The 22,808-nt window shown below is 54.4% G+C and overlaps 1 protein-coding gene across 1 annotated transcript in view; it reads left to right on the top strand.

Moving 5' to 3' along the window:
- Positions 1–21,854: 21,854 nt before the first annotated feature.
- ADAMTSL2 (ADAMTS like 2) overlaps positions 21,855–22,808 on the top strand; it is a 43,541-nt gene continuing 42,587 nt past the window's right edge. Inside the window, 1 exon segment of the mRNA XM_078616050.1 lies at positions 21,855–21,969. Coding sequence (XP_078472176.1) covers positions 21,868–21,969 — 102 coding nt within the window. The 5' untranslated portion in view covers positions 21,855–21,867.

Genomic DNA, 22,808 nt, shown 5'->3' with positions numbered 1-22,808 from the left:
CTGTGGCTGTTGGGTTAACGGAACATGAATACTCACGCGATCGAACCCAACAGAACCTCTATTATGCGTTGAGTTTGTTGGGTTCTGTCTGAGCGCGGTTGGAGAAATGACGGTGACGGAGGCAGTACACAAATCGGGGGAACAGAGACACGCACGCAGGCGATACAACGAATAGAAAAGTGGAATGTGCAGCCCTCTGTTAAGGCTCTCCCCACGCCGTATCACCCGTGGGGATTGTCTGACCCACCTCGCCGCGCTCGTGTGTCATCCAATCACCAACACCACCACAACCATTACTGCAATCGATCCGGGCACTCTGTGCCTGCTGACCGATGCCATTCTATCCATTGCTGCTGAATGTCAATCTCGACCCACTGTTGGATAAGTGATTCTACGAGTATACAAAACAAATGGGCAAAGTCTTGCGCTACAAAGCTGCCATCCCGCGGTGCAGACGCGCGTGGCGGTTGCGGCGGTGGCAGTGACGGGGCAGCGCGTTTGTCACTTCCTGCAGGGGGTTCCAACCCGGTGGCCGCCCTGGTTAATACCCTCCGTTCTCCTATAACGCCATTAGTAGCAGTTGCGTTCCTGAAGAACACCGCGTTATGGAAAAATGGCGTTCTAATAGATAATGTCGGGGGTAAAGCACTGTCCGCGATACCACGTGAGATGCGTACGCAGGCCGAACAAAGACTGAGGCGCGTGGGTAGCATCTCGAAGCATCCAGCAGTATCCCGCCGCCTCGTGTGATGCTACGCCGAGGCAGCCGCACAACTGCTTAACTCTACTCGCGCGACGCAGTTCCGCATCCGTGTCATAAAAAAACAAGTGTTTCCTAATACATGAATCGCGTTATACACAAGTCGCATCGTGAAAACACCCAGAACGGACTGCACTTTGGTGCGTATTAAACCCTTCCCGGTACACGTGCGTCATCAGAACAGAATTGGAAGAAAAACTAAAATAAACTAACTTTATTGGTAACGAGGCTACCACAAGACCATACGGGATGCCGTGTGGCACAGTTTGGTGCCAACTATCATAGAGTGTGGTCGTGTCGCTACAGTTCTCTGCGGTGAGTCTTAAAATGTATTTTAAAAAACAGCAGCGCTACGATGCCTCTCTCTATAAAATTTTATGCTGAGCCGCTCGCTCGTTCCGAGATTCAGCGGTGAACGTGACACCCACCCTGCGACTTGCAGACTTTTCTGAGCAGGAAAGGGTGAACAATCCTCCAAGACAACTACGCAGCGTCTGCTTCACGGTGGACAATCGAAGATCGCCTGACGTCGTCCAACAAGGACTAGGAGGCCATCCACCAAACTGTCAGCACACTGGACTTGTTCACCGGATTCAACGACCCGGCGGGGCAGTTGAACGAACGGCAAAAGTCGCTCAGATCACCCTCACCGCCTCGCCCAGCTAAGGGGTCGGGAAAGGAAAATAACAAGGGGAGCAATTCTTTCGAATTCGGTACAAATCCCCCCCCCCCCCCCCCCGTCAGTATTCTAAGAGCCGCAAGGAAATGTGGACAAGGGTCACGACAGCAGATCCTGGAGGAGCCACGCGCCGCTCCGTAGGCGCAGGTTGGCGAACCCCTGGCCTAGCCGTGCGAATGGGTACGCCGTGTCTGTCTGTCTGTGTGTCTGTCTGTCTGTCTGTGTGTCTGTCTGTCTGTGTGTCTGTCTGTCTGTGTGTCTGTCTCTCTGTCTCTCTGTCTGTGTGTCTGTCTGTCCTGTCTGTTTGTCTGTGTCTGTCTGTCTGTCTGTGTGTCTGTCTGTGTGTCTGTCTCTCTGTGTGTCTGTGTGTCGGTCTGTCTGTGTGTCTGTCTGTCCTTTCTGTGTGTCCTGTCTGTGTGTCTGTCTGTGTGTCTGTCTGTCTTTCTGTGTGTCTGTCTGTCTATGTGTCTGTCTGTCTGTGTGTCTTTCTGTCTGTCTGTCTGTCTGTGTGTCTCTCTGTCTGTCTGTCTGTGTGTCTATCTGTGTGTGTGTCTGTCTGTGTGTCTGTCTGTGTGTCTATCTGTGTGTGTGTCTGTCTGTGTGTCTGTCTGTGTGTCTGTGTGTCTATCTGTGTGTGTTTCTGTCTGTCTGTGTGTCTGTCTGTGTGTCTGCGGGTTGAACTTCTTTCACATCGTACGTAGCCGACCGTGCGAATTGGAGGACAACAAACTGAACACAACAAGCAGTTCTAAAGAAGTGAGTTTTCAATTTAGCATAGCGGTGCAGTGTATAGTAGCAGTGTAGTATAGAGTAGCGTTGTGTGTTGTAGTGTATAGTGTAGTGTAAGTGGTAGTACGTCTGTATGTTGAACTCCTTTTGCGCCGTACGTAGCGAACCGCTGCTAACCGGCGGTGCGGGTGCGAGCGAAACACAAACAGCGATTCTATCGACAGGTCGCATCTGGTCGGACGGATTGGGGGGAACTCCTCCGTCTCGTGGAAGTCGGCTGGCCAGCGCAGGCCGCAGTCGCCTCTCGAGACGTTCACCAGAGCCCCCCCCCCCGCCCCCCCCGGCTGAGTGGAGGGGCTCCGGTCCGCGCGCTCTCTCCGCCTGAAATCAACGAAACATCCCGACGGACGCGGCGCGAACCCTCCCGACAAAGAATCTCGAGGCGAGGCGAGGCCTTCCCCGGGCAAATAACTAAATACATACACGGCGTGTTTATATATATTGGTGGGGGGGGGGGCTGGAACCACATTCACTTCATCCGTCCAGACGGGGGGGGGAGGGGGGCTTTTGTCAGCAAATGCCTCGTGTGGGGGGGGGGGCTCGCGCGGGACCCCTCGACGCATTCCTCCTCGGTCTCATCGGCGTCTTCGCCTCTGCACATGATGGGAGTTTTTCTTTGGATGGCCCACGGCCTCCCAACTCCCCACCACCCCCACCACCCCCCTCCTCCCCCTTGCGATCGCTTAAAGTGCGGCAATCTGTGTTCTCCAGCGTGAAACGCTCCAGCTGACCTCACGCGGTCTCTGAAAGCGATCTGCACCGTGACACATTCTTTTGCTTTCCAGACCTCACATCTGTAAACGGTCTTCCAAGACCGTAAAACGAAAAAACGACACACACACAGAAAAAAAAAGAAGCGAGACCCCGGCAAGAAACACCCCTTCAACCTCCGTCGCTCACCCCGCTAACCCCGGGCAAGCGCTGCCCTCCCTCCCCACCCACCACCCGTGAACCATCCCTACACCCGCTGCACGCGTGGCTCAACAACAACAACAAACTCACGCAAGGGCCATGTGCTCATTGTCAATAATGTTTTTTGTTCAACTAAACTGCTTTTTTTTTTTTGGCCCGGCAAGGCCCACTGAGCTATGTAGCGCTTTCGACCACAAATGATAGCTCAACGAAGTGGCTTGTCACGTGGACATTTAAAGCAGCCAAATACTCCAAAGGCGTGACGTTGATTCTAAATGTGGAGGGGAAAACCGGAGGACCCGGGGAAAAATCCACGCCACCACAGGGAAAGAGACACGCAGACTCCACATATACAGCAGCAGGCGTCAGGGTCGGGATCGAACCCACGACCTCCTGTATACCAGGCGAGGGTGTTAACATCTCCTAGCCACCGTAGCGCCCTGGGTAAACGCCTCTGCCACGCTCTCTCTCGCGAGGCGCCCACCTCGTGAGCCATATCCACTCCGCCACTCGCCAAACTCGCGCTCGCCTTCTCGTCTCTCCCCCTCCTCGCCTTTGGTGGAGCCCCTTCACGTGTTCTTCATTTCGCTGTTTTCTCACGAACAATAGTGCCGCCGGCGGCTTCCATTCACAAAGTTGGCTACGTACGGTGCGAAAGAAGTCCGACGCACATTGTACACACGTGAAGACTTCTCCGTTCACGACTCTTGCAGTGAGCAGTGGACCTACCTCTGAGTCTCTTGGGTTCACTGTTCGCACATGCCTCTCTCATGTCCCGCATAGACTTTTTCATCGTATGGCGACCACCCAAAACGTTACTTGTCACAGCTAAAATGAGCCAAATGTTAATAACTATCGTGTTGTGTCAACGATTCAGAGACAGAGTTTGTAGGAGGCACTTTATTTACCACCATTCACGGTCTCGTCCACACACTCTCCACAGTAGCTCAGCCCAGCCTGTACACAACAGCCAGAGGAGATAGCCAACTCCTCTCCTTTGTAGCGCAATATCTAGCGGAGAGGTTTAGCGACGACGAGACGAGTCCACTCCCAGCACCGACAGCCCCGAGCCCCCCGCTCTCGGCTCCTTTTATGCTCCCGGCGCGGCCTGGCTCCGCCCTGACCACGCCCCCTTCTCGAACCCGCCGGCAGGTTCCAGGGACCTCCAGACGGGGTCCTCCGTGACCCTTGCCCCAGTTCCTCCGCTCTGCCCACACCCCGTGCTCACACCCTCACCGGCGTGTGCTGCTGTCTGTCCACCACAGCTGCCGCTGCTGTCCACCAGTCGGCGCTGTTTCACTACACTTGTCAACCCAGGAAAGCCGCACCAAGTCCCGAGTCTCGTGCTCAGGAGGGAGCTGCTACAATGGGATGCTTGACCAGCACCAATGATGCGGGAGGAAACCGGAGATCCCGGAGGAGACAAAACAGGGGGAGAAAATAGAAATTCCACCGCAAAGAGGCATCTGAGTCAGGAATCGAACCCAGGCCCCTTCGTGCTGTGAGGCGGAGATGCGACCACTGCGCTTCCACCCTGCCGCCCCGTGTGCTGAGCCTGCTCGTGTTGTCGTTGTTGTGTCGTCATTGAAGGCCAGGCCGAGGCCATCAACTCGCTACGCTCCACTTGAGAAGCCGGTCTGATCTCTGGTGGCTGGAACCCGGATTTGACCCCAGGATCTCAGCGGTGCCGGCTCTGACACAGGATCGTCCTCCTGAGGCCCCCGGCCTCCACTGGGCTATTACGTAAGAAGTTCAATGTCTGTCTGTACGCTGAACTTCTTGAGCACCACCGTACGTAGCCAAGCGTGCAAATCGGAGGTGGACACGGTAAAAAATTCCACGTGAGGACGCGAAGAGAGACACGCAAACTACAAATACAGAGCAGACGTCGGGATCGGGATCGAACCCACGACCTCCTGCGTACCAGGCGACACATCAGATATTGCGGCCTTGCGTCGAGGCAACACCACGTCTCCTAGACGCTCCAGGCCTGCACCGTCGCGCGCACGCTCCCCTCCGGCTGAATGTGGCAGCCACTCGGGCACACAGTTGGTTGGTACACGAGGGGGAGAGTGGGAAGTGTTCCGGCTGGCACCAGGGAGGGCAGCTCAATTGAGAATCAGAAAATGTATCTATCCTGGAGGAATCCGATGAGCTATAAAGCTCGTTTTCACAGATGTCCAGTCGGGGCACGGGGTAAGAACGTTACAAGGCTCACTGCACCCTAGCGGGTCTGTTATCTGGCACCGGGCACCCAACCACCATTCTATATTCCACAAATATTTACGACTCTCTGTAAAACTCAACATTTTGCTTGGCTGAAATATTGAGCTTTTTATCCTACATTCAGTAATAGTCAAATGTATCCTGTATATTGTTTGAACCATGTTACTCAATATCTACTAAAAGTTGTAATTAACAGTATGCCAATTTAAAACCATTCATTACGACACGTGTTTTTTAATGTAATTCTCATCAGGCCCCATGGTGTTAAAGTGCAGTCACCACCTCTCATCCACTCCATCTCTCTGACCTCTCTACGCGCTATAAGCAAGGGCTATTGCCCAGAACGTTCCTTTCAATGCCACACACACACACACACGCTGTTATTGACAAAGTGCGTCATGTTGTTCAAGCAACGGTTCTATCGCGATGACGACGTCTGACATGGAGGCAGAGGGACACACGCGCAGGTGATACTTGATCGTCATCTCGTTGCTCGGTTTCCAATCCAAGTTGTTTAGTTCATATAGCTGCCACTTTATCCCCACTTGTAAATCCTTCAAGAAAAGAAAATAGCCCCATCCCTCCCACACACTCACAATAGGAATGATACAATTAATGTCAGCGATGCTCCTGTTCCAAGTAATCACCCAGGCATTGGTGAGCACGTCCTGTCCACAGCCCTGCAGAGCCCATCAGAGCCTGGCTCCAACCTCCGAGTTGCCGAGTCTGTGTTGTGAATCAGAGGCTGGCTCCAAACTCCCCGCCTCGTCAGTAGTTTGTCTTTTTGTCGTTGACCGTCCCCCCGATTGGCATGGTTGACTACGTACGGCGCGAAAGAAGTTCAACGTACGTAGTGCATTTCTCGCCGCAATGGACCAGTGACTGACGAAAGGAACACATGACACATTCCTCAGTAGCACCGTGTGGCCTTTAAAGAAATCAATACAAATATGCGACGGTTCGGGCGATGGCCCTTCCTCAAGGCTATGATTGCGCGTGTGCACCACTACCAGTCTAGCAGCAGCAGCATCATCATCAGCAGCTTCACCAAGTGATTTGTTTAATGACCGAGGACTCTCAGCGGTGTTGTTATTTGTTCAGTGGCCTTGTCATGGCTTGCCATGTTACGGCGCAATATAAATTGTAGTTATTGTTGTTGACACGGAATGTGTTGACTTGTTTGTTGTTGTTGTTAACTGTGCTCGTGTACCACTGCTAACACAGCAGCCGCAGCAGCATCACCAGATGACGTTACACTTTTTACGCGGAGAGGTTCATCGAAGCAGCGATGTGATCGCTTGGGTTCACGCAAAAGCGAGCCGGAGGCGGCTAGAACGGAGTCTTTTCTTCGTGTGACATGGCACAAGATATACGGTCAGCTTCACGCTTTTGTCACGGCCACATGTGTGTATGTACGTGCGTCGAATCTATTTCGCGGGGAGCGGTGGTGCAGCGGTGAGCGCTACGCCGCGCTACGAATCCGACGAGCCGAGTTCGATTCCCGCTCACGGCCAACACCCAGTGACGATTACCTGAACCGGTCCTGGGCCTCCCCTTGGTCGACTCAGCCTCAAATGAGTACCTGGTGCGGTGCGTAAAAACATCGGTACTAGGGAGACAAAGGCGGCCGGGCGTGGTGCTGCCGTTCCGGCCTTAATAGGCGCTCGCTAACAGCACTTGCCCCAACAGTCTGTTAAGGCTACACGGGGGATCTTTGTCTTTGATCTTCTTTCTCACCGTACGTCGCCACCCATGCTAATCGGGAGTTGCGTGAAAGCCTCCCCGTGGCATGGTTTCGAGCACAGTGACTGTGTGTTGCGAACACGGTTGGTTACGTACGGTGCGAAAGAAGTTCACCATGCGGACAAAGTGGCAAAACGTCCAGCGGCCAGCAACAGACAGCAGAATGTCATAGGTGGCAGTTGACAGCCTTATGGTGAGAGCTTGGGAGCAAAGAGACGGCGACGAGAGAGAATTCCCAAGCTGCAGAATAATAGCAGCTGTGGCCTGCGGTGTTGTGGGTGAGGGTTGGTGTGGCCTGGAGTGTGGTGGGTGAGTGAGTGAGTGTTGTGGCCTGCAGTGTGGTGAGTGAGTGAGTGAGTGTTGTGGCCTGGAGTGTGGTGGGTGAGGGTTGTTGTGGCCTGCGGTGTGGTGAGTGAGTGTTGTTGTGGCCTGGAGTGTGGTGGGTGAGTGTTGTTGTGGCCTGGAGTGTGGTGGGTGAGTGAGTGAGTGTTGTGGCCTGGAGTGTGGTGGGTGAGTGAGTGAGTGTTGTGGCCTGGAGTGTGGTGGGTGAGTGTTGTTGTGGCCTGGAGTGTGGTGAGTGAGTGAGTGAGTGTTGTGGCCTGGAGTGTGGTGGGTGAGGGTTGTTGTGGCCTGCGGTGTGGTGAGTGAGTGTTGTTGTGGCCTGGAGTGTGGTGGGTGAGTGTTGTTGTGGCCTGGAGTGTGGTGGGTGAGTGAGTGAGTGTTGTGGCCTGGAGTGTGGTGGGTGAGTGAGTGAGTGTTGTGGCCTGGAGTGTGGTGGGTGAGTGTTGTTGTGGCCTGGAGTGTGGTGAGTGAGTGAGTGAGTGTTGTGGCCTGGAGTGTGGTGGGTGAGGGTTGTTGTGGCCTGCGGTGTGGTGAGTGAGTGTTGTTGTGGCCTGGAGTGTGGTGGGTGAGTGTTGTTGTGGCCTGGAGTGTGGTGGGTGAGTGAGTGAGTGTTGTGGCCTGGAGTGTGGTGGGTGAGTGAGTGAGTGTTGTGGCCTGGAGTGTGGTGGGTGAGTGTTGTTGTGGCCTGGAGTGTGGTGAGTGAGTGAGTGAGTGAGTGTTGTGGCCTGGAGTGTGGTGGGTGAGGGTTGTTGTGGCCTGCGGTGTGGTGAGTGAGTGTTGTTGTGGCCTGGAGTGTGGTGGGTGAGTGTTGTTGTGGCCTGGAGTGTGGTGGGTGAGTGAGTGAGTGTTGTGGCCTGGAGTGTGGTGGGTGAGTGAGTGAGTGTTGTGGCCTGGAGTGTGGTGGGTGAGTGTTGTTGTGGCCTGGAGTGTGGTGAGTGAGTGAGTGAGTGTTGTGGCCTGGAGTGTGGTGGGTGAGGGTTGTTGTGGCCTGCGGTGTGGTGAGTGAGTGTTGTTGTGGCCTGGAGTGTGGTGGGTGAGTGTTGTTGTGGCCTGGAGTGTGGTGGGTGAGTGTTGTTGTGGCCTGGAGTGTGGTGGGTGAGGGTTGTTGTGGCCTACGGTGTGGTGGGTGAGGGTTGTTGTGGCCTGAAGTGTGGTGGGTGAGTGAGTGAGTGTTGTGGCCTGGAGTGTGGTGGGTGAGGGTTGTTGTGGCCTGCGGTGTGGTGGGTGAGGGTTGTTGTGGCCTGAAGTGTGGTGGGTGAGTGAGTGAGTGTTGTGGCCTGGAGTGTGGTGGGTGAGGGTTGTTGTGGCCTGCGGTGTGGTGAGTGAGTGTTGTTGTGGCCTGGAGTGTGGTGGGTGAGTGTTGTTGTGGCCTGCGGTGTGGTGGGTGAGGGTTGTTGTGGCCTGCGGTGTGGTGAGTGAGTGTTGTTGTGGCCTGGAGTGTGGTGGGTAAGTGTTGTTGTGGCCTGCGGTGTGGTGGATGAGGGTTGTTGTGGCCTGCGGTGTGGTGAGTGAGTGAGTGTTGTGGCCTGGAGTGTGGTGGGTGAGTGTTGTTGTGGCCTGCGGTGTGGTGGGTGAGGGTTGTTGTGGCCTGCGGTGTGGTGAGTGAGTGTTGTTGTGGCCTGGAGTGTGGTGGGTGAGTGTTGTTGTGGCCTGCGGTGTGGTGGGTGAGGGTTGTTGTGGCCTGCGGTGTGGTGGGTGAGGGTTGGTGTGGCCTGAAGTGTGGTGGGTGAGGGTTGGTGTGGCCTGCGGTGTGGTGGGTTTGGGTTGTTGTGGCCTGAAGTGTGGTGGGTTTGGGTTGTTGTGGCCTGCGGTGTGGTGGGTGAGGGTTGGTGTGGCCTGCGGTGTGGTGGGTGAGGGTTGTTGTGGCCTGAAGTGTGGTGGGTGAGGGTTGTTGTGGCCTGAAGTGTGGTGGGTGAGGGTTGTTGTGGCCTGAAGTGTGGTGGGTGAGGGTTGGTGTGGCCTGCGGTGTGGTGGGTGAGGGTTGGTGTGGCCTGCGGTGTGGTGGGTGAGGGTTGTTGTGGCCTGAAGTGTGGTGGGTGAGGGTTGTTGTGGCCTGAAGTGTGGTGGGTGAGGGTTGGTGTGGCCTGCGGTGTGGTGGGTGAGGGTTGTTGTGGCCTGGAGTGTGGTGGGTGAGGGTTGTTGTGGCCTGAGGTGTGGTGGGTGAGGGTTGTTGTGGCCTGCGGTGTGGTGGGTGAGGGTTGTTGTGGCCGGAAGTGTGGTGGGTGAGGGTTGTTGTGGCCTGAGGTGTGGTGGGTGAGGGTTGTTGTGGCCTGCGGTGTGGTGGGTGAGGGTTGTTGTGGCCTGGAGTGTGGTGGGTGAGGGTTGTTGTGGCCGACAGTGTGGTGGGTGAGGGTTGTTGTGGCCTGCGGTGTGGTGGGTGAGGGTTGTTGTGGCCTGCGGTGTGGTGGGTGAGGGTTGTTGTGGCCTGGAGTGTGGTGGGTGAGGGTTGTTGTGGCCTGGAGTGTGGTGAGTGTTGTGGCCTGCGGTGTGGTGGGTGAGGGTTGTTGTGGCCGGAAGTGTGGTGGTTTAACACAGTAAGGACGAGACCAAACAGTCCAGCCTGGTCGACCAACATGAAGTGAAGTTCACGGCAAGCACAGCAATCATCGCAGTCGCGAAAGAAGAGTGACAGGCAGGCGACTGGCCACGGGTGGGGGAGTGGATCCGTGACTGCCACGTGGGTGGGTGGGGGGAGGGGTTACTTGACCATACTTCACCGAGCTGGTCACTATGAGGCTGTGAAGGGCAGGGAGCAGACGCGTGGGAGCATGGATTTACAGCGTTAAGCTGCGCAGCCTATACCACCTGCTATGCATCCACGTGTGCTCCGGTCTCAACCCCGCTCAGCTCCTGTAGCCCGCGGTTCCTTTACCAGCTCAGGCCCCGGTGAACTGTAGCCCAGCGAGGTGGATTATCTCCATCATGGGACCTCCTTTGCCAGTACCAACATATGAGAATAGGTTTTCCGAGGTGGCTTATCGCGTGGGAATGTATAGCAGCCAAATACCCTAAACGCGTGATGTTGATTCTAAACGGGGGAGAGAGACACCGCAAACTACACATATACAGCAGCAGGCGTCAGGGTCTGGATCGAACCCACGACCACCTGTATACCAGGCGAGGTAGTTAACATCTCCTAGCCACCGTGATGATGATGAGAGAGAGAAAAACGCAAACTACAAATATACAGCAGCAGGTGTCAGGGTCAGGATCAAATCCACGACCTCCTGTATACCAGGCGAGGGAGTTAACATATCCTAGCCACGGTGATGATGAGAGAGAGGGAGACATGCAAACTACAAATATACAGCAGCAGGCGTCAGGGTCAGGATCAAACCCACGACCTCCTGTAGACCAGGCGACGCATTCCGTTTCTCTTCGTGGGTTGGAGGCGTCCACTCAATTCGGGGCGTCAAACAGCAAGGAGGGTGAATGCGGAGACGAATCCCGACCTGCTGCGGCTGAGACAGCGGCTGTGGGTCAGTGGAGGTCATCGTCGGTACGCTGGTCACGAACTGTTTACACTCCAACGCGGCGGCGGTCGTCATCCACGCCGCGGCACTCAAGCGCGCACACACGCGCGCACTTCGTTATTCTAAGAGGAGGTGGGGGGGGGGGTGGCGAGATTTCAACCGCTCGTGCGCCTTTTTCTCCACTTTCTTTCTTTCTTCCGTACAGCTCGACGGTAGCGGTGGTAGCGATGCTATCGCACAGTCGATTGGCGTCAGTTCTTCAGTTGTGTAACGGGCCCAAGCACGTGCGTTTACCAATCAGCGGTTTTACATTTTTGCAAATTGAACGGGGACTTATCGTGCCCCTGCGGCCTCTTGTGCTTGTGCAACTCTGCCAACGCAGCGTCACCAAATCGTTTGGAACATCTCATGAAGCGGTGCGGTTTGGTTCTGAAAATCAGGATGCCGTGAATACGCTTTAAAAGCCGGCAGCCTACCGCTCATGTCCATAGGCTTGGCAATTCTGATATTACTCTTTGGTTCTTTCGGTAAAGTCACGTAGCTAGAAATAAAATAAAACAAATCACGACGTTTCGATCGCAACACAAGCAATCTGCATTTGGGAAAAGGACAATTTATGTTCGACAAACTGTCAAGCCAGTCTAATAATGGAGCCTCTAGTTTGTTTGTTCCATGAGATTCAAGCACACAAATGGACGGAGATAAACAGTCATCAATTGGCCGAAACACCTTAATCAAGAGAGGACCACAGAGCTTCGAGTGGTGGGTAGGGTGGTGGGTGGGGTGGTGGCGGCTGGCCACGTCGCTGCTGCCCTTTGCGTCGCTCTTCGAGAGCGAGCTAATTTCTCCGCGATGGTGACCCGCTACAACTCGACGTCGTTGTCCCGATCGCTATGCAGCGGTTACCGGTTCACGTGTCCATGCGCCTGCGTTCTAAACTTAAACAAACTAAAACTAAACTAATTTTTTTACTTTACTGGGTAAGGTCCACTGAGCTATGTAGCTCTTATTTCATAAGCGACCTGGCCACAAATGATAGCTCACCTTAGTGACTTATCAAGTGGTAATTTATAGCAGCAAAATACTCTAAACGCGCGTTTCTAAATGTGGAGGGGAAAACCGGAGGACCCGTACAAAAATCCACGCGACCACGGGGAGAGAGAGATACGTAAACTCCAAATATACAGCAGGAGTCAGGGTCGAGATCGTACCCACGACCTCCTGCAGACCAGGCGAGGTAGTTAACATCTCGCCTCTCCATCCCTACCAATTGTGCACGGAGCACGAAGCGTTGGTGCTCATCTCTCGTTTGCAACCCTGAGCCAGTGGGTGGAAATTCCACATTCCTATGACCGCAGTTGCGTTAATCCGGAAGGAACAACCGCTGTTGACTAACCCTACAAAGTGGTACCTATTTTGATGACCCTGGTAAGGTGATGTGCCAAGTCAGCCACCGCTCAGGATTTGAACTCGGGACCTTCCGATTGCGACACACTGGAGCGTATAAAGAGGACGACGATGACGATGATGGAGTTTGTCGTGAGAACATTTGTGGGACAGCCACGCAGATTGAGAGGATGTGTCATAGGCGTTGTAATAAGTCGCCGATCGGCTGACACACATGCTACATGATTCTGGTACGTGCTATGCAGAACCTTAACAGGTGTACGGCGAAAGTGGGGAACGATAGTGTAGCGGTTAGCGCGCTGCGCTATGAAACCCGGCGACCCGAGTTTGATTCCCGCTCACGGCCAACACCAGTGACGATTATCTGAACCGGTCCTGGGCCTCCCCTAGGTCGACTCAGCCTGAAATGAGTACCTGGTGTGGTGTGTAAACATGGCCACTGGGGAGACAAAGGCGGTCAGGCGTGGTGCTGGCCACCCACCCCCTCGTGTACCGTTCCGGCCTTCATAGGTGCTCGCTAACAGCACTTGCCCCTACAGTCTGTTAAGGCTATACGGGGGATCTTTTTGTATGTGTATGTGTGTGTGTATGTGTGTGTGTGTATGTGTGTGTGCACGTGTGTGCGGGGAGCGATAGTGTAGCGGTTAGCGCGCTGCGCTAAGAACCCGGCGACCCGAGTTTGATTCCCGCTCACGGCCAACACCAGTGACGATTATCTGAACCGGTCCTGGGCCTCCTCTAGGTCGACTCAGCCTCAAATTAGTAACTGGTGAGGTGTGTAAACATCACCACTAGGGAGACAAAGGCGGTCGGGCGTGGTGCTGGCCACCCACCCCCTCGTGCGCCGTTCCGGCCTTCATAGGTGCTCGCTAACAGCTCTTTCCCCCACAGTCTGTTAAGGCTACACGGGGATCTTTATCTTTGTGTGTGTATCTGTTCTGAACTCGTTGTTAAGATGCAGACCAGATGTGACTCGGCTGGCCGAGCGAGGTGACTGCGAGCGACGCGGCATCGGCGGCCTCGGCCCATCTCATCACACGGCCTTCCAGCCCCCCCAGCCCCCCCGCAGGCACCGCGACGTCGCCCCCCCCACGCCGTCACCACCGCTCTCGCCTCGCATTCGGCCGGCCGCTCGGAGGTGCCGGGGCGCTGCACGAGGCGCCGCGTTGGGGTCGCGGCTCGCAGCTTCTTGCAGAGGTTCGTGGTTCGAACCCGCTGGGCCGATTTTGACACCGCCGCGATCAGTCATTGGCAAGTCCCGTCAGCTCCACGTCCTCCTATACCGCATCCCTCCATCTCTCCCCCGGGCCGTGCCGCGCCCGTGATTGACCCTCGTTGCGGCCAAACAGAAGCTGCTTGGGCACGCGGCGCCTGGGCATGCGGGCAACGTGACCCAGCCAGCGCAGCCTCGTCTGCCGGAGGAGCTCATTGATGGGACCGTGTCCAGATCTGTCGAGAATCTGTGAGCTCCTCACACACTCCAACGTGGTTAAACCCAGGATGGGTCATAGGCAGGCCAGCCTGAATGTTTTAAGCTGGTGCAGATGTTCCTTCAAAGAGGTTCACGTTTCACAAGATAAGGGATGGCGTAACTGTGGCCGAGAAGAACAGGGAGCTGCCTGTGGAGCGATGGGCCAGGTAGTTTCCACACAGCAGCGTTACGCAGCTGATGAACAGATCCATTATATTCTAGATTTGAAGCTTTCGTGACTGCAAGGATTCATATTCTTAGGTTTTTTCGGTAAAGTCACGTAGGTATAAAATAAAAATTAATAAAAGTAAAATAAAAATAAAATAAAAATCACGACGTGACTTTACCGAAAAAACCTAAGAATAAGATCCATTATAGAGGTTTTCGGGTTAGATTGTGTAAATATAAATGTGTCGTTAAACCTGCCACCAAATAGTATAGTTTGTTACGTAAACAGAACATTCCAATTGTTACTAGTACAGCACACTGGTGTGTTGGAGAGTAAACCCACAACAACATTTATTATTCTAGTACCGCGACGTTTCGCCGGTAATTACAACCAGCCCCATCAGGCGACAACCTGAGTTGTGGAAAAATCCTCCTCCTGCTCCAATCTGTGTTTAAATAGAGGGAGAAATGTGATGTCGTCACTTGTTTAACTACACATTTATATTTACGTGATCCAACCCAAAAACTTATATTATGAATAATATTGGTCACGAAAGCCTACGTGTCAAACTGATGAAAAAATAATTCCGCTCGACTGACTTGGAGTCAGACCTCTGCTATCAAATCATAAATGGTTCTAACCGCACTGCCCAGGCATTACAATGTCACTCGCTCCACAACTGCCCCTCCATGGAGAGGGGGTGAAGTATTTGATGACTAAAACTAAAACTATTTTTATTTTACCAGGTAAGGCCCACTGAGCTATGTAGCTCTTTTTCAGAAGCGACCTGGCCACAAATGATAGCTCAACGAAGTGGCTTATCACGTGGACATTTATAGCAGCCAAATACTCTAAACGCGTGTTTCTAAATGTGGAGGGAAAACCCGGAGAACCCGGAACAAAATCCACGTGACCACGGGGAGAGAGCGAGAGACACGCAAACTCCAAATATACAGCAGCAGGATCAAACACACGACCTCCTGCATACCAGGCGAGGGAGTTAACATCAGAGAAGACATAAAACACCCAGGCAGGTGCTTTATTTATTGCGGGGCTGATGGTAAGGCCCCATTTAGTAGCATGCTCCAGGTTCAGCAGTCGAGAAGCAATTAGCAGATCATCAGCATACATGATTGGCCAGTATAGATGCATCTTTTGACAGCACCCGGGCATCGATCAGCCTTCCATTGCATCTGTACCAGATGGAAATTCCCTCAGGACAGTGATGAAAAGCGTCCCAAGCTGTGCAGTCAAATAATATTTTAAAAAGCACATACATAAAGACACACATACACACACAAAGACAAATATCTCCCGTATAGCCTTAACAGACTGTTGGGGCAAGTGCTGTTAGCGAGCACCTATTAAGGCCGGTAAGGCGCACGAAGGGGTGGGATAACTACCAATCACGCCCGACCGCCTTTGTCTCCCTGTGCCGATGTGTACACACGGCACCAGCCACCCGTTTGAGGCCGAGTCAGCTCGGAATTGTTTCTCATTCCACTCGCCACTGATGTTAGCCATGGCCCAGAATCAAACTCGGGTGGCTAAGTTCAAAGTTCAGAAAGCTTACCGCCGTACCAAGACTCCCCGCACGCACGCACGTGCACTTTACACACACACAGGCACTCGCTCACAAAATAACGAAGACGAAGATCCCCCGTATATTCTGTTAGCGATTCATTTTTAAACTCAACTATGTTTTATTTTACCAGGTAAGGCTCCACTGAGCTCTCTTTTAGAAGTGGCCTGAGATGGCTTGTCACGTGGACATTCATGGCAGTCAAAGCCTCTAAACGCGTGACGTTGGTTCTAAACGTGGAGGGGAAACCCGCAGGACCCGGAGAAACATCAACGCGCACACGGGGAGAGCGAGGCTTGCAAACTCCAAATATACAGCAGACATCGTCAGTGTCGGGATCGAACCCACACACTCCTGTATGCCAGGCGAGGTAGTTAACATTTTTCAACACGCACTCTTAACCTTTTGAGGCCAGCAAGTCAAAGGCTGCCTTTGTCTCCCCAGTGCTGATATTTACACGGTCAAATTCTGGCAGGGCTCATCTCCCATTTACAGCCCTGAGCCACTGGTGAACTTTGACACGCTTGTGATTTCCCATTGGACAACCGCTGTTAACGCGGGCTGGTGACGTGGTGGGTCGCAGGAGCCCGATGTTTCTAACTCTGAGCACCACTCACGACGTCCGGTGTTACCCTTGGCCAGGAGTCCAACTCAGGCGGGCCGGGTGCGTGGTCGCGCACCGTGTCGTGGGACGGCTTCCCAAGAGCGATGCAAGCCCAAGGCACGACGCCGACTCTCTCCTGCAGCAGGCGATTGCCTGGCCACCGAATCTCTCACTTGGCGCTGCCCTAGGCTGGCGCGGCGCGAACGAGGGCACAGTGCCTGGCGCTGTATTTAACATCGGCGACAACAACAAGAAATGGAGACAAAGGCGGCCCTTAGTGGGTGCCTGGCGCCGCCACTCGGGAGTGGCTCCGTCTAGAGGTGCTCGCTAACGACGCTTGCTCCAGCGGTCGTCTGAAAGGGTGGCTCTGTGAGCGAGCGCGTTCCGTGTTGGCAGTAAAGCAATGAGGTGTCTCACGTGACTCCGTGTGGACGTAGCCCCCCCCTGGCCCCCCAAGGCCCACAGGTGCCGCGTAATCCATTGTTTAGCCACGACACGAGGGGCCGTGCGGGTGAGAGAAGTAACACCCCCCCGCCCCCCACCCCGCCCCCCCCCAACCAACCCCGCCCCCACCCCCCCGGCCCCCACCCCGCCCCCCCCCCCGCGGCGTAGCGTCACCGCACGAGGCACTGGGATGCTGCTGGATGCTTCTGGATGCTACCCACGTGACCTGCGTACGCATCCCGCGAGCTATCGCCGATTGTGCTTTAGCCTATTCCATTTATTACAACGCGATCTCTCCATCATGCGATGTTCTCCAGGAATGCAACTACCGCGTTAACTACCGCGTTGTAGGGTAAAAGAGTTACGTTGAACTTCTTTCGCGCCGTACATAGCCGACCAGGATGCGGGGCATGGACAACAAACCAAACGCAAAAGGCGGTTATAAAGAAATTAGTTTTGAATCTCCAGCGGCTTCCTAATATCGGAAGGGAAGAGCGTTCCAGACGGCCGCAGAAACAGTGCGTCTGAAAGCGCCGCGCGACACGGCGACTGCGAATCGGGGGCGGTGGCGCAGCGGTGGCGCAGCGGTGTCCGTGCGCCGCGCTAAGAACCCGCGCCAGCCCAGTTCGATTCCCGCTCACGGTCACCAGCCAACACCACCAGGCTCAAAAGAAAGCCGTCTCTGGCGTGGACCAATCCGTTTCAAGGACAATGCAGATATTAGCAGAGTACGTTTTTGTCTTCTTGGTTCTTTCGGTAAAGTCACGTAGAAGGGAAGTAATAAAATAATAAAAATAAAACATAATAAAATAATTCTCACGACGTTTCGGCTACAACGCAAGCAGCCGTCTTCAGGTGAAGAATGAAACACTGCCAAGCTTGGAGCTTATATATAAGCTGGGTTGGAGGTGGAAGAAGAGCGCCTTAACAAAAAGAATGTGCATATCAAGAGGAATTTAGCATATTCATGGCAAATGCGTAGGAGGTGGGCGGGGGGGGTTTCAAAGTCATATTATGCCCATGCATTATGCAGGATTAGCAGCATCAAAGGGAGGGGGTAGGGGGTAGCATTAACAAAGGGAGGGAATGTTAATAGTTTGTAGAAGCAATGAAACATGCGAATGGGAGAGCGGTGGCAGGAGACCCGCAGCGGAGCAAGTAATGCATTCCCTGTGGAGAACACAAGATACACAGTCAATGCCAGTGAGTGGACTGCGGTCTGAAAGTCACCGTAAACGTGAACAACAATCAGTTAAGATCCGAAATGGTTTATTACGTCCTTCCAATGATTGCTGAGCCAGAATCCATCTTCTCGGTTGAAATTGTCTCTGTGTTTGTATATGTGGATCGCCTCATGAACGAATCTCTCATCGTAGCCAGATGGCTTGCAGAGAACCTCTGTCTTGGAGAAGTCAATGTCATGTGAGCCCACTGAATTGTAACAGTGATCTGCCACGGCTGAGGTGTTTGTCCTACCGTGTTTCAGGTCTGCTTTATGTTCACGGATGCGGTCCGAGACATGTCGTTTGGTTTCTCCAATGTAACTGCTACCACAGAGGCAACTTAGTTTGTAGACGCCAGGGTACTGTATGTCTGGAACCACGTCTTTTACAGACGGGACCAGATCACGGATTTTATGTACTGTGTTGAATCGGACCTGAATCTTGTTTTTGGTTTTCATTCTGACAGCAAGTATTGTGGTTAATGCAGACATGATTCTATATGGATTCCTGCAGTCACGAATCTTCACATCAAGATCTTCACACCTGTTTTGTTGCCAGAAAAAAAGGGGAAAACCTATTCTCACCACCAGTGAAGATTATCCTGAACCGATTCTACAGCGCCTGCACCACCATCCCCCCAGGTCAACTCAGCCTTGTAACAACACACATTGTGTCTGGCGCGGTGTGTAAAGCATCAGCGCTGGGGAGACAAAGGCGGTCGTGCTGACCGCAACGTCAACTCGTGCGCCGTACGAGTTGACTTTGCGTTACCCAGCAGGCGGAACAACACGCACGCGCGCACAGCGAGAAGACGCCACCGCTCCTGCTCCGGTGAATCTCGTCACCGCTCGTCACGTCAAACATTCTCTCCCGCACGGAGGACAATCGCGAGAGAGTTGAACGGGAACTGAGCGGCGTGGATGTTTTTTTTCTTTGGAAGGCGACTTATGTAAGAGCTGGCCCGCCTTGCCAGCGACTTGCTTGGCCAGACGCGCGCGACCCTCTCGAGCGGCGGGGAGCTGCTCCAACACCACAACTCCGTGTGCGTGACGCCGACGGCTCACGCCAACTTCGTTGGAGCGCGCGCGTGTGTGAGTGTGTGAGTGAGCGTGTGTGTGAATGTGCGTGTGTGAGTGTGCGTGTGTGAGCGTGAGTGTGTGAGTGTGCGTGTGAGTGTGTGTGTGCGCGTGTGTGAGTGAGTATGTGAGTGTGTGTGTGTGAGTGAGCGTGTGAGTATATGTGAGTGTGTGTGTGTGAATGTGCGTGTGTGAGTGTGCGTGTGAGTGTGTGTGTGCGCGTGTGTGAGTGAGTATGTGAGTGTGTGTGTGAGTGAGCGTGTGAGTATATGTGAGTGTGTGTGAGTGTACGTGAGTGTGTGTGAGTGTGTGTGTATGTGTGAGAGAGTGTGAGCGTGTGTGAGTGAGCGTGTGTGTGTGTGAGCGTGTGAGTGAGCGTGTGTGAGTGTGTGAGTGAGCGTGTGGGTGTGTGAGTGAGTGTGAGTGCATGTGTGTGTGTGAGTGAGTGTGTGTGAGAGTGAGTGTGTGAGTGCGTGTGTGAGTGTGTGAGTGATTGAGTGTGTGAGCAAGAGTGGCAGTGGCGTGCAAGAAATTTGATGATTCCACTCTCTCACTCACTCCCTGCAATCTCAACTGTTGGGGGAGCGGTAGCGTAGTGGTTAGCGCGTTGCACTACGAACCCGGCCACCCGAGTTCGCATTCCCTCTCACGGCCAACACCGGCGACGATTCACTGAACCGGCCCCGGGTGTGTAAACATCGCTGCTTAGAGAGACAAAGACGTCCGCGCGTGCTGATGCAGCCACCCGGCCCTCTGCGTGCCGCCGCGGTCTTCAGAGGTGCTGCTCACTGACAGCGCTTTCCCCCAACAGCCTGTGAAGGCTGTACGGGGGATCTTTGTCTTTGTACTTTTTTTACTACCCCCCCCCTCTCTCCTCTCTCTCTCCACCCCTCCTCGAAGCTGAACTTCACCCCCCCCGCCCGCTCTTCCACGTGACGCACGCCGCTGATCAGCTGCCGTGCGGCGTCGTCACTGGGCACGCTGCGCCGACACGAGGCACACGCGCGGCTCAGCGGCGGCGCTCGCTGAGGCTGCGTGGAGCCGCTGCTGCTGCCGCTGTCGGCGTCGTCTTGTTCATAACCCCAGTGAGCCGCTGCTGCTGCTGGTGGTGCTGCTGGTGGTGCTGCTGGTGGTGCTGCTGCTGGTGCTGCTGGTGGTGGTGGTGCTGGTGGTGCTGCTGGTGCTGCTGGTGGTGCTGCTGGTGGTGGTGCTGCTGGTGCTGCTGGTGGTGGTGGTGCTGCTGCTGCTGCTGCTGGTGGTGCTGGTGGTGGTGCTGTTGCTGGTGCTGCTGGTGCTGCTGCTGCTGTGCTGCTGCTGCTAGTGGTGGTGGTGCTGTTCCTGCTGCTGCTGCTGCTGGTGCTGCTGCTGGTGCTGCTGTTCCTGCTGCTGGTGGTGGTGCTGCTGGTGCTGCTGTTCCTGCTGCTGGTGGTGGTGCTGCTGGTGGTGGTGCTGCTGCTGGTGGTGGTGCTGCTGCTGGTGCTGCTGGTGGTGCTGCTGGTGGTTGCTGGTGGTGGTGCTACTGGTGCTGGTGCTGCTGGTGCTGGTGGTGGTGCTACTGGTGGTGGTGCTACTGGTGGTGGTGGTGCTACTTACTGCTGCAGCTGGTCCCGTAACGGGGGGATAACCCACCCACCCGTCTCTGTCGTAAGTTTGAAATGTTTACCAATTGTTTATTGTAGTATTATTAATGTCCCGCTTGTCACTGCGCGTCCGTGTGTTGTTGTTAGTCTGTTGTTGTTGTTAGTATGATGTTGTTGTTAGTCTGTTGTTGTTAGTGTGTTTGACGGAGTAGGTAGGTTCCTCGCGAGCAGAACTTGCCCCAACAGCCTCTTAAGGGCTCTACGGGGTAGCTTTGTCTTTTGGCAGATTCCCCCCCCCACTCACCCCTCCCACTCACCATCACCCACCCCACTCACCATCACTTTGTGTATTTGTGTGTGCGTTCCAATGTGTCAGTTTGCATATATGTCTGTGTCTTTGTGTGTGTGTGTTCTACATACACATAAAGACACCTCTCCCAATCGGTGGTGGGGCAGTTGTGGAGAGAGTGGAGAGTTTCCCATACCTGGGCAGTGTGCTCATGAACGGCTCCGGTTTAACAGCAGAGGTCTCACTCCGAATCAGTCGAACGGCAATATATTTTCATCGGTTGCGTGACGCTGTGTGGAAGCTACCTGGTCTGTCGCTCCGCACGAAGCTTCAGGTCTTCTCGGGCACAGTCATTCCCTCCCTTCTCTACGCTTGCGAAACGTGAACCGGTCCTGGGGTCTCCCCTTGGTCGACTCGGCCATAAATGAGTACCTGGTGCGGTGTGTCAACGTCGGCGTTGACAGACACCACGGGTGACCCGGCACGGTGCTGGCCACCTACCCCGTTGTGTGCCGCCCCGGGTTGAATTGGCGAGTGTGTGCGCAGGAGGCGGTCGCTAGCGGCACTTGCCCCCGCAGTCTGCTCAAGGCTACACGGTGGATCTTTGTCTATTTCTTTGGTCCTCGCCGAACGGATCCGTTGTGATGAGGTCGCGCTCGTTACGCACACGAAGTGCTCGCCGCAGACAAACCGCGACACGTCGCTGATCCCGTCAAGGTGCACGAACTCCTCCGGCGGCCATCCTCGCAAAAGCGGCTCTTTGGCTGCTGCCATCGCACAAAGGCGGCGGTCACGGCATCGCGCGGCGCTTTCAGATGCGCTTGTGCGGCCGTCTGGAACGCTCTTCCCTTCCGATTAATTAGGCAGCCACTGGAGCTGTGCACTTTGAAATCATCATCATCTAGGTTGGCAAACTAATTTCTTCAGATTTTTATGTTCGGTCTTTTGACCGTCCCCCGGACCTGCGATTAGCACGTACGGTGCGGAAGAAGTTCAACGTACGTACCGTGTTGATGTGCCACATAGAGGCTTAGTGAGGAACGTTTGTCCCTTTTGCTGCTGCTGCTGCTGCTACTGCTGCTGCTGTTAGAATCCGGCATGGGGCTTTTCACCGGCTCCGGAGTCCTCCTGCTCCTCCTCGTCCTGGGCCTCCTGCTGCACGGGGCTCACGCCGACGGGCTCGGAGGACACAAACTGCCGGTCGGTGCCTCATCGCGACCACCATTCACCATGACGACGAAATATGTTTTCGTGTTCCACGTTGACGGTGATCGTCGATTCGTTCTTGGTGGCGCCCGGCCCTTCCCTCCGCCTGGACGTCTCGGGGCGCCGATGCACCTCGCGTCGGCGCACGCTCATAGGGGCACCCCCAGTGGCAGCTGTCCCTGGGTGGCGCAGGGTGACCGAGAGCCTCGCCAGCAAAGTGGGGATTAGTCTGCCAGTAGGTGGGGGGATAGTTGCCGCGTGTCGTAATTTGCAGTGTTATTTTTTTTTCAAATTTGGTACATTTTTGGGATCTACAAAGTCCACTTTGTGGAGCAGACGGCGTGTTTTATTAATAACCAGGGCGCTCCACCAGATTCAGAACGCGATCCTCTGCAACAGGCGGCGATCACGCCACCACTGTGCCACGTCACTGCCGCCGACGATGATGACGACGACGACGAAGTTAGAAATGCGTCTGCTGTTTCTGCTCCCACGGGTTACTGCTGATGATGACGACATTGATGATGATGATGACGACGGTGATGGCGAAATGAAGATGTTGCTGCTGCTGCTGTTGATGATGATGATGGGTCACTTGAATGGATCTCAGAGGTATCTCTGTGATATCCACTTCCCTGTTATTTAGGGAAAATAAAAAAAGTAATTCTGTGCTGCTGCTAATTTTGATGACGGTGATTCTGATGACAGTGATAATTATTAAGTATGGCACAATTTTGCAAATACAGCAGTGGTCCGGTTATCTGTGGTCTGGTTATCTGTCGTCCGGTTATCCGTCGTCCGGTTATCCAGCGTTGGCAAAGCATGGATCACTC

This window comes from Lampetra planeri, chromosome 49 (assembly GCF_965212315.1).
Source record: "Lampetra planeri chromosome 49, kcLamPlan1.2.h2, whole genome shotgun sequence".
Classification (NCBI taxonomy): Eukaryota; Metazoa; Chordata; class Hyperoartia; order Petromyzontiformes; family Petromyzontidae; genus Lampetra; species Lampetra planeri.
Note: the sequence above shows the minus strand (reverse complement) of the source record. Positions and strands in the feature narration are given on the sequence as shown.